Below are 12188 nucleotides of genomic sequence, written 5' to 3'. Positions count from 1 at the left end.
ATGCAGAAATGTTTTATTCAACAGGATACTTTTAAAAACCTACATTATTGCAAATGGATCAAATCACAAGTCTGGCTTTTGATTGTCACTTATAGATAATCTACACAGTAGCATGTGTCATCAGTACAGTATATTCTGATATTTCTGATTTTAGGAAGGAAAGTCAGAAGATAAGAAAAATTGAAGTCAGTAATTAATTCCATCATTGATTTGGAATGTCTGATGAAATTACTGGTCACTCAGCGGCTCAGTAACACCTCTCGATACTCCTGCCACGGCATCTAAAATAATAAATGTTTAGATTTATTCACATTTCATACTGTCTTAAGCAGTTTGCAGCCAAGCTTTATACTCTAACTGTTTATATTCCTGCGAATTGTAACACATCTCTAAAATGTAGAAATGGAATGGGTTATAAATTTGAGTTAAAAACTGTCAAAAATTACTGTACTTACTGTCTCTAGGCACATGGGGAGGTGTATTTCCTCACCGCTCGCTCATCTAAAAAGAAAAAACAATAGTTTTCTGTTCATGAAATGCTTTATTGTAAGATTAAATGTCATAATGCGTAATGCGTTTGTAATATGCAGAATTTGTTCAGCATTACATATGTAGTTTTGCATTATTTGCCCCATTTACATTATGAGAAGCGGATCTCATTTTGCTGGGTGAAATATGTACTCTTTGTTATATTTCAAATTAAGGCAATTACTGCGAATACAGTAAATCTTTTTAAAGAGTAAATCTAAATTTAAAATAACTTAAGAAAAATAAATTTGTTTAACACCCCCCAAACACTATTAGCAATATTATACAATATTAACAGTACCATTCTGGTATGTTCTTTTTTATTTTACATCTCACGTCTGTTTTAGGGACGTGTGTTTATTTAATGCATAAACATCCCACAAATCAGAGTGCAGTCATACTATAATGGTATGAACAAACACGTACAAGTCGTGTAGTAATCGTAGACTGTCACCGAGGCTGGCTTAAGATCCTTCACTACCACATCCTGTTGCAGACTCATGTTAAAGGATTTCGTCTCTGCAACTTTCATCTTTAAAAGAAACCGTTACAGCTGATGTCATACACAGTCATTCTAATAACATGCAAAAAATTCATCGAAAATTGTTGTTAATCCCTCAAGGTACCTCAATTTACATTAAGACTCACCCCGTCCAAATACAAGATGACATGTCCTTCATTCTGCTCCACAAGTTTGATTCTGGAATCCTGCTGAAGCTATGGACACAGAGGAACCCATTAGAACATATCAAATGCTGGGGGCAGAACTTAAGATCAAAACAAGACTGAAGCCCTGAAAGTGTCACTCACAGATTGTAATGACAAGTCATCCAGCACAAATCCAGACAGAAGCTTCACTTCAATGATCACCATGTTTGTCCCTGTTCGTGGACCATTATAACTGTAAAAAAGTACAGCCAACAATCAAATACAGTTCAGTGTTGTGTAGACGGATAAACAACGGGCAGCCCCAACCTCAGAGAAATGACTGCATGATACTTTTATTGTATACCTGTGGACAAACTTTTATTAAGTTATATGTATTATGTGTCACAATGATTAAAGTTGCAATATTTTATTTATGAATCGTTTTAATTTTCTTTTATAAAATACCTAAAATGAAATAACATGCTTAGCAAAACCTTAGAAATTTGTTTCTGCGGAAGCAGTGCTGCTCACCTGACAGTGAAATCTAATGAAACAAGTATGTTCTTTTCGCTGGCACAAACGGAAGTAGCATTTACTTCGAGGTTGAAGAACGTGAAGCTGCTAATGAATGGGGTATTGTAATGCAAAGAAAACTGGAATAAAAAGAAAGAATAACAAAATAAATTTGTTTATTTTGTAAAGCATCATAAGATCAAAAGGTAGTTTACCAACCTGCACAAGTGCACAACCTTTTCCCTGTGCAGCGAGTGTGAAGTTTCCTGTAGGTGGCTGCAGCTGTTTCTCCTGGTAAAGGAGTCGGTTTTGCTGGTTTATAGTGAAGTCATATTTTTGCCTTGAAGGGGAGGTCACACCGACAACAACGGTTCCTGTTGGACTGTAGGTGGCAGCACTGTATTTAGCGAGTGCCTGGAGAGCCACCACAGTGTCCTGTTCAAAGCAAGAAAGGCAAAACAAATGACAGGTTTGGTCAGAATTCCATATTAAATGCAGTTTTTTATTTGGACTATAGACTGTTTCAAAGGGACAATTTAAACAGACATTACTGCACATGCAGACGTTTAATTTCCGGTACACATTCGAGTGCCTGTAGATTATTTCTGATAACAAGCCAAAAAAAACTTTTGTTATGATTCTGTCTGCATTCTCCCCTGTCTGATTTTCACGGTTCAGCAAGGAAAACAAGGAGGATCCACGTAAAATGTTTAATAAAAAAGACACAAAGGTAGACCCTTGGTCCAAGAAACACAAGGCGGCACATACAACAACGATTCACACAAGACAACTGAACACAAAGGCTATATTTACACAAGATGAAGGGATAAACAGGTAATGAGACAAAGATGGGAACTGGAGTCCTTACAAAAACACAGGCAGTACACAGAGTAGCATAGCGCCCTCAGGTGGCTAAATGAGGCGCCAGCAACAGGGCATGACATAGCAGCCCCTTCAGGGCGTGAAAAAAACCCTGCTTCAGGGTGTGACATAGTACCCCCTTCAGGACGTGACATAGCCCCCCATCAGGGCGGATTCCAGCCGCCCCTCAGAATAACAGTCCCGGAGAGTCTGGAAGTCTCAGCGTGCCAAGCAGTGCTGGAAGCCTTGGCGCCCAGACACACCACAGAGCTGCAGTAACAACCAATAGAGCCGACTCCAGTGAGAGGGCTTCAGGAAGAGCTACCTCTGGAATCAACGGACTTGGATCCACCACCAAAGCGACCACGATAACTGGAGGTCCTGGGCTGCAAGCAATCTGGCGAGCGGGCTCTGGACTGGCGGCAATCTGGCAAGTGAGCTATGGACTGGCGGCCATCTTGCGAGCTGGCTCAAGACTGCCGGCAATCTGGCGAGCGGGCTCTGGACTGGTGGCCATCTTGCGAGCGGGCTCTTTGGCACTGAAGCCTGTGGCCCACTGCCCCTCCCAAAAAATATTAAGGGGGCCGAGCTCTTCATTCAACTCGACTACAGTGAATGTGTAACCAGACTACAGCAGAGCAAATCCACAAATTCAGTTAGAGACCCTCGAGGAGCATTACGATTGATGTGATCATGTTGTGTTTGATTTAATCCATTGCAAAAAAAATCTATAAATGCAAAGTCAGGTAAATCTGTAAAATTTGCAATGTTTAGAAAATCTGTAATATGGCCCTTGAGGGTACAATATCCTTGGCACATGCTGACAAGACGTACTGCTGGATCCATGCTTTGGCAAATCATTCTGTCAAGGTTCAGCTAGGAAAGCAAGGATAGGATCCTCGTGCAGTAAATTTTTTAATAAAAAAGACACATAAGGTTAGACCCATCCTTGGAAACGCAAGGGAGCACATACAACAATGATTCACACAAGACAACAGAACACAAGAGCTATATACACAGATGAAGGGACAAACTGGTAATCTGACACAAGTGAGACCAATACACGATTACGAGACAAAGACGGGAACTGGAGTCCTTACGAAAACACAGGCAGTACACAGAGAAGCATAGCGCCCTCAGGTGGCGAAATGAGAGGCCAGCAACAGGGCGTGACACTGGGTGGTACTCAATGGGTGCTTCTCAATGGGTGCTTCTCAATATGCCTCCTCGTTTCCTTGCTCCTCTGTCCTCCATCCTATGACCCCGAAACCGATCGAGCTCACCCATCTCTAAGGACATCTTGGGTGCTTTTAAATATGGCTGCATCCAAATACCCCCACTCGCGGTCTTGGCCACTTGAGAGCACGTTCACGCGACAGGAAGGAAGAGCACAAGTCGGTCCAATGTCTTAAAAATGCCAAAGGGCAATGCGCTTAACGCACACTAAACCCCCACTAGCTTGAAAACTGTTTTGGCGCGGTATTAAGGCTAAGCATATCCCATCATGCATCATGTTCTAGATATTAACCATTAGACTTGACTTGACCATATAATTACCTATTACATATAATTGCGTAGTAAAACCTAGTGTTACATATTTTATTGATGAAAACCCCAGAGTTTCTCAGACTTCTTTTTATCTCATAATTAGAAACACCACATTAATTACATTTTATGTTTGCACTTGCTACATGCTCACTCGGGATATTCACTCCCACTTGAACACTAGGGCCAAAAACAGGAAATACGCCATAAAAGTAGTGGATAAGTGCAAAGACCGCAAGTGGGTTTTTTTGGATGCAGCCTATGCCTCCTCGTTTCCTCGCTCCTACGTCCTCCATCCTATGACCCAGAAACCGATCGAGTACAAACATCTTTAAAGATGTCTCAATTCTCTAATTGCACCGGGAGGAGAAGAGGATCGAGGAGAGAGGAGGCTTTCTGACAAGTCATGAGGGAGGATACACGTGTGTTTCCTTAGCGGAAGTGTTTTATCCACAAAACCCCATGCGCGTATGATTCTCCATAGTGTCGTATATCCGACATAATCACATCTTTAGATCATATTCAAACATGCATAAATGTGATAATTACGGTTTTTTTGTAAATGTATACCTATTTCAGACAGTATAGATAATATTCATATAGTTAATATTTATGTAAAACATATTTGACCGAATATACATTTCTGAGCACTTTTAAGCTTGTTTTCAACTTATTTTATTGTAGTGTGGATGTGAAATCTGCCTAAAGTATGTGTTTAACTTTGTTTTTTATATTTGCAACGTGTACAGTCATTATCAATTGACGACGCTTTGAAGTGATGCTAAAGGGCGCGAGAATATGCCATTTGACTTCTTTAAAAAGCTCCGTCCTCGCTTCTTTTCTTTGTTCCCTTCCCCCGCATCCTGAAGGGGAGGAGCTAAGACGCGGGGAAAGGATGCGAGGAATTGAAACGAGGTGCACAAATAAGAATTGAGAACCACCCACTGATATGGACGCGAGGTATCTTATACTCCGAGTGAGTAACCAGAGTAACATACTCCGTGAACCTAACCTGGTCGGGAGCAGGTTTTATTCCGCAAACCCAGGGTTTGTTACAATCTTCACCCCTTTTCGAAGCGCGAGCGGTGTTGAAATTGCATACGTCATTTGTTTATTGATTCGTGTTCCTATTCGCGCTCTATTTAGTCACACAGACCTTAAAATGGCATGTCTGTTTATTCAGGAACCCGTAGATGAGGAAGCTGAATTAATTCGCAGAGAGTTACAATGTGTCGGGAGAGAATTGTGAGGCATGGTTTTGACGTTTTATCGTAACTTTTAAGGCCAGTTTAAGAAATATATTTAACATTTCCCAATCAGGCTTCCTACTAGAAAGAGCATTTTATTTCTTTAAACATTCCTGAATGAATGATGCTATTTTATTTCATATTCAGCTGCTGCCTAGATCATTTTATTGCAGAAGGATTGTACCTATATGAGAGCGAGAGAGAGCGAGAGAGTTAAATATAATTCGCATTTTCACAGTTTCAACAAAATAAATATAAAAGTGATTGACATATAAACTTGCGCATTAACACGTGCCGTTGCCATGGTGAATCGTGCTATCTTCACTCAATTGATGGTGCAGGCGCGTAACCTAGAGTGAACTTACTCAGAGTGGATTGAACTAACTCATTTCAGCTGGTCTGAAACTGAAAACTCAGAGTAGCGATTTTCTGAGTAAATCAACTCAGAGTTCAGATTTAAACTCGGTGTTGGTTGAACTTCCTTATTGAAACGGCCCCAGGTGTATCCTATTACCCTGTTTGGTTCTGTCTTTATAAGCCCTTGTGTTTTACTTGTCAGTTGTCAGGCTTTGTTTCTGTGATTTGGGTTTAGTCATGTTTTGGATTACGGTAGCGCCTTGTTACTTTGGTCTTTTATTTTGTTGTATTCATTAAATCTTTTACTGCCATTGGATCCGCTTCCTTCCTGGATTACTCTCAGTGTTAAACACCTTTACTTCCATTGTTCATACCTTAAATATGTTATGAGCATTTTTTTCTTATTAAATGTACATATCAATATTTAAGAGATAATACAATAATGAAATATTTCAAGTGTAATATATTTCTTAATTGTCAGCAAGACATTTTTTGATGGGCCCTTTGATAACATAGATCCAGCCCTGATATGAGGTATGACTGTAATTCTCACTATAAAACCAAACACAAAAGTAATTTTTAGGTATTGGTAACCTTTTTTACTCAAAACTGCCATTTCTTAAACCTATTAGAAAATGCCTAAAGGAATTCATAGTAAATTAGCCTTTCAATTTAAGCAAACCGCTCTATAAAACACATAATATTATGCACTAACTGTATACATTATTTTAAGACATACAGAAGAACAGGGGTGGACTAAGGGGACCCTGAATGTTTTCAGCAAAGCCCCAGATGTTTTATTACCATGGCCTGTACGAATCACTTAGTTGTCGTTTACATTTTGAAAAAAACAATCGTTACATTACAGCTACAAAAAAAGATATTATCAGACGATATTATCAGTACAGGAAAAAAGACGACACTAAAGATATTATTTTGCATAAAAACACCAAAAATATATATATATATTTAATCACGTGTAATTTGTCTAATTTTATCTTTACAAATGATCGTCATTACTTCTTCCACTTTTAATGAACATAATATCATTGTGTTTGAGACTAAGGGAGTCATATTGGTCTCTTAAAGGGGTGGTGCCAGAGAGTATCATGCATTCTGACTTCTTTACAATGTTAAACGTTATGGCTTATTTCTGTGGTCGATACACTCCCCCAGCGTTCATACTGTATAAGGCATAACACAAACTTGAAGTGAATCAACAGGGCAGGGCTGTACGTTAACATTTACACATAGCACCGGTCCTACAGAGGTTTAAAGTTTTGAAGCACAGGCCAAACAGTTGTAGCACAAGTATACGTCTTTTAAAAAACACAAGTTCAGGTCATCACATAACTAGACAGGTTACTGAAAAAGGACATTTACGTTATACAAATGGATAAATTAGGGCCATATGATTTTTCGTTTTTTTTACCAAATTCATTTTTTATTTTCAATACTCTACTATACAGTAGTAAATACATTTGTCCATAAAAATGCAGTGTAAATAGTACATGTTCAACAACTACAAGTTATTTATTTTATCATCTGGTTTAAATTAAGCATACTTTTATTTTTGCCGGGTGGTCGCTCAGCTCAGACGCTTGAGGTCAGCTTGTTTGACAGCAGCTTCACACAAACAAGTTCATGTGTTCGTCCTTGTATAGTAAGATACAGTGTTACGCTTGAAACATGTTATGGACTTTTTCCGTAGCATGTGCGACCCCCGGTAAGGATTATACAATTATGTATTGTGTTCTTGTGCTGTAGTCCCGCCCCCTGCACACCTCTAGGTACTCGCCTGTTTTCGGAAATAATCGTACAGCGGTATCTGTCTTTTATAAACGTGATCAAACTAAAGACTCTTTGAAGATACAAAGTATGCCATACTACTCTATAGGTACTCAAGGTTAACATGAGATTGGCAGAAACTGTGTGTGTTACATCCGCTTAAATTTGTTTAAGATAAGAAATTACTTTCAGGACTTTGTTGCAACACTTTAGCAGTTAAGGTTTCCTTAAGTGAATGTTTAGGATTTTTCTCATTAAGGGTCCCTGAACCTTATCCCTTAAGGGATTTCTTAATTTAAGAGTTTTCGAGCAACTTGACATGCCCAGTGGCCCTTTAGTCAGGCCCCTGCAGTAAAATAGAGCAAAACGCCCTCATATAATACAACCATAAAGTACATAACCAAGAGGAAGTTAAAGGAACAGACTGGGTCCAAGAAAGAGTAAATAAGGAAATGAGGAACGTTACCTGAGTAGAGGAGAAACCTCCATAGGCATTTTGCCTCTTGACCAGCCAGTGCACTATGGTAGAAGAATAGTTCAGTCCAAAGTTTGGCAGTAGGGGTCCAGAAAGCAGCCCCAGCAACACATAGGAGCTCATTTGTACCTCAAAAGAGCCTACCATTCCATTATACGGTATATTAGACCAATACCGCTCAATCCCTGCAATGACAATGGCAAGCGTTAATTTGGTGATTGTGTATGTTAAAGGCTGCAAGGAAATCTACATAATAAGGATAAATTAGGATGATCAACCTGTTGATGAGGTGTACACTAACTGACGTAGATAGTAAAGAGGACTGGTGAGTTGATTTCCTTGATTTTTACTTTATTCTGTATGTATTAGTTAATGCAGCTTGTGAACAATATTGTACATTTAAAGACTGTTAAGTCAAATCCAAATTGCACCTTTTCTCTTGGCTTGACTATCCAAGTTGGAGATGAGTTTCTGCCTCATCTCTTGGTCTCCAGCAAGAGTGTATGTGTAGAAGGACAGGGCAGTAAAGAACATGTTGTTAAGGTTGCTGGAAGCTTCCATCAGACATTCAAGGCCTTTCGCTACCATAGGATCCTTAAAGAACAGACAGAAGATTTAAAAAATAAACAGTGGATGTAATGTATCTGCTTCCATAGTTAGTATAGTTACAATATCTTCTACTTGTTTTTTTTCCACTATTTGGACACTGGTAGGGATGGGACGATTCACTTTAAGCCGGTTGAAAATAGATTATAATATGTGACTACTCAAGTCAGTTGAGATGTTAAATGAATCAGGTTAAATGCTTCGAACAGCAGAATGTATTAAAGTGCATGTTGCAAGTAGATTTTTTTTAAATAAATATATAACCTTGTATAAAAAGTACCATATGAAAAGTTAATGCTGGATTTACATTTATGCATTTGGCAGACGCTTTTATCCAAAGCTACTTAAATTGAATTAACTTCTACATTTATACTTAGGTAAGTGCAATCCCCTGGGATCGACAACCTTGCGTTGTTAATGCAATGCTCTTACCACTGAGCTACAGTAAAGCCTTAAAAGATTTATTAGAAGAAGTGACCGTTTCTTTGACTTTTTTCAACATCACGTCATTTGACGTCACGAGAGGGAGAAGAGTGCGGCACTTTGACTAAAGAAAGAAAATTCTCTCAAAAAACATCCCCAGACGCCTAATTAGCATATTTATGAGTATATTTTAAAGAACATTTAATTCCTTTGCTATTTTTCTATACATTCACTCTCGGGGGTCTCCAACTTTAAATGTATTTTTTTTTAAAGTCAATTTATTTACATTATTCACTTGGTTTACATTTACATTACATTTAGCCATTTCCCAGACGCTTTTATCCAAAGCGACTTACATTGCTTTATCCTATACATTTTACATAGGTATTTGCAGTCTCTTGGGATCGAACCCACAACGGCAATGCTCTTACCACTGAGCTACAGGAAAGCTTGATTTGGAATTTGTTTTAGAGTAGCAATTTAGTTTTGTCCTTTGACCAATTATGTTTTTATTTAACAAAGAAATGTGCAGCTTGTTGTATAAAAGGGCAGTTGTTCATTTCTAATTTTTTAAATAAATAAAAAATAGTGAAAAAAACTTATTGTGAGAACGGTATTGTGAATCCCATCGCATCTTGAGCTGAGGGAATCGTTACATCCCTAGACAACAGTACTGTATAACACTGAGAACTCATACTCACAGATTTATTTATGCCCATCTCCAACAGAGCTGCTGTGATGTATGCAGTTAGAGTGACATGATCACTGACTCCGTCCTGTGAAAGCAGAAGATATTACACATTAGAGCGTTAGATAGCATCGGAATTAAATGTTAATGTAAACCGGAATAAGAGCTAGCTATATTGCAAATAAAAATGAATTGCTTGAACTACACGTGTCAATGTTTGTGGATAAACATCACACTGTATGAAAACATAACCAACATACAAAAAACAAAAATTACAAATATGAATTATTTTATTGTCCAAGACAGCTGTGTATCCTGCTTCTTAAATCTTTCAAAAAAATGACATATTTTCTATTTCTGTTTCAGAAAAGACTTAACAATGTTTCAACAGGTGCAGGTATTTGTCAATACACTAAAGTGTGCCAAGTCAGTGATCCCAAAGATTCCTTGCTATACAATGTGCATTTATTTAATAGCCTATATTCCAGAAATATTTTTACAAATGACCCTTCACAATTCTGCTAAAGTATTGGAAAAAAACGGAGGAAAATGCAACTGAGAATTCTGTTATATAAAACAAAACATTATTAAGTTTTTACTAGCTTTTATAAGCTCTACTAGCCAAAATATAACTCTGAAAACTGTTATTTCTGAGACAGTAAACTTTGTGTTACTTTTAACAAAACTTGTGTTGGCTCTTTTTGAACCATTTTTATTTTAAACAAAAATACATCTAATGTGGTAAAATGACACATGATTTGTTCACTAGCATAACACAAACAAAGTGCTAATAACTAAAACATGTTATTACTAGTTTGTGCAAATTATTCAGGACAGAGAATTTAAGCTTTGTTTTCTTTCTCTCCTGTACTCACCCTCATTAAATTGTTTAAGAATGGGCCCATTGAGGCATAGCACCCATTTGTCTGCTGCTGCTGACCCAACCAAGTCTTTGCCTGGTCGATTTGTGTCTGATCTATGAATACATATTTCTTTGCCCCTCCAAAGGTCTTCATCACGAACGCAGTTAACCTGATAACCAAAAAATATTGTTAAATGTCCATGATCTAATGAATCATGATCTCACCTGCTTTAATCATTTTGAAGAAATCTCATTACTCATGAAATAAAAAAATATGGGAATTCATTTGTGAATTCATTTATTTGTGTAAACCTCTTCATTAGATGGCGTTTTCGCCAAGGGGTGAATTGTATTTTTATGTTTTCTGACCTGCATTGAGGGTTTACATGTTTGTATTTCATTTTTCATTAGATTGTGGATCATTTTTCTTAAATCACTGTAAACGGATTCAGCGTGGACTTCCTAATAAGCACTTTAAAAGGATGTATAGGAGATTACAATCCACACAGAAAACACAAAGGCATGCAGCTGAAGGTTTTTATTGTCTTTCTAGGGAAACTTACCAAGTGTTACCAGAGGCATCTCTCATCCCGTGAAGGCTGTAAGATCCATCATTTTGCTTGAATGTCAGCTCTATTTGGTAACCTGCAAGCAACATAAGAAGTCTGAAGGGTTTGATATGTAAATTATTGTGTAGTATCTTGTAGAAAGTTAAGAAGCCAAAGATCTCAAAACACATGGGATTATCAAATTACAATGCAATTGTAAGGTGTTTTACTAGTGTAATCTATACATATAAGTTTTTGTATAGTTTATATATGTGTATATATTATCTTGCACGCCCTCTCAATAAACTGGGGCTTTGCTGTACAGTTTATAGCTTGTTCTGGATTTAATGGCTTAGATGGTATCTTTTTGTTCAAAAATTATGTTTCAATTAGGTTCCCCCTTCAATGTGATTTTCATCCATTTGTATTCACCCATAAAAAAAATATTTTTACACTATTGTGAATTTTAGGGCCACTTTGCTGAAATGTTTCTGAACTGATAAAGATTTTATCTGAAGGGTAATGATTAAATATTTGAAAAAAGTTGTAGTACACAATAATACAACTTGCATTAATTTATTTTAATACAATGCTTAACTATTTTTAGAAAATGTAGCTTTGTCATTTTAATAAATGCACGTATTATATTCGTTTAGAAAGGTTGTTCATTTATAGTATTATTATTAGGATAGACATTCCTAGCATATGCCTAAAATGTATTTGCAAACTAAAGTTGACATAAATGCTTATTATAAGCACATCATAAGAACAACTAGAACAATTTATAAGAAATATGTTTCAAATCACCACTCTCATAAAGTCTTTTCTTACCAGTCTCCAGATAGGTTTTAGCTCGTTCCAAAATCTCAGGAGTGAGCTGTCCACTGCTCTCCAAGTACTGAAGGATGTAAATATTGGGTGCAAGGATCGCCATTTTCTGCTCTCCACAGCCGTAAGGCATCCGCAACAGATCAGCGATGTTTTTTAAAGCACAACCTATCAGATCACCTGTTGAGCAAAGAAAATAAACATGAGAATGCATTAAATATGAGAATCCAATCATCCAAACCATATAATTTAAGTAGAAAAGCTGGAATTT

General features: G+C 37.4%; 1 protein-coding gene across 1 annotated transcript in view; it reads right to left on the bottom strand.

Annotated features, from left to right (window-relative positions):
• LOC130428572 (alpha-2-macroglobulin-like protein 1) overlaps positions 1 to 12188 on the bottom strand; it is a 29013-nt gene continuing 16825 nt past the window's right edge. The window contains exons 24-36 of the mRNA XM_056756718.1: positions 11921 to 12097; positions 11105 to 11186; positions 10555 to 10711; positions 9693 to 9767; positions 8394 to 8556; positions 7954 to 8147; positions 1909 to 2124; positions 1708 to 1829; positions 1339 to 1429; positions 1177 to 1245; positions 955 to 1060; positions 456 to 501; positions 1 to 281 (exon numbers count right to left, since the gene is read on the bottom strand). Of these exons, the coding sequence (XP_056612696.1) occupies positions 461 to 501; positions 955 to 1060; positions 1177 to 1245; positions 1339 to 1429; positions 1708 to 1829; positions 1909 to 2124; positions 7954 to 8147; positions 8394 to 8556; positions 9693 to 9767; positions 10555 to 10711; positions 11105 to 11186; positions 11921 to 12097 (1493 nt within the window). The 3' untranslated portion in view covers positions 1 to 281; positions 456 to 460. The remainder of the gene's footprint in view (positions 282 to 455; positions 502 to 954; positions 1061 to 1176; positions 1246 to 1338; positions 1430 to 1707; positions 1830 to 1908; positions 2125 to 7953; positions 8148 to 8393; positions 8557 to 9692; positions 9768 to 10554; positions 10712 to 11104; positions 11187 to 11920; positions 12098 to 12188) is intronic.

The sequence above is a fragment of the Triplophysa dalaica genome, chromosome 9 (genome assembly GCF_015846415.1).
Source record: "Triplophysa dalaica isolate WHDGS20190420 chromosome 9, ASM1584641v1, whole genome shotgun sequence".
Lineage (NCBI taxonomy): Eukaryota > Metazoa > Chordata > Actinopteri > Cypriniformes > Nemacheilidae > Triplophysa > Triplophysa dalaica.
Note: the sequence above shows the minus strand (reverse complement) of the source record. Positions and strands in the feature narration are given on the sequence as shown.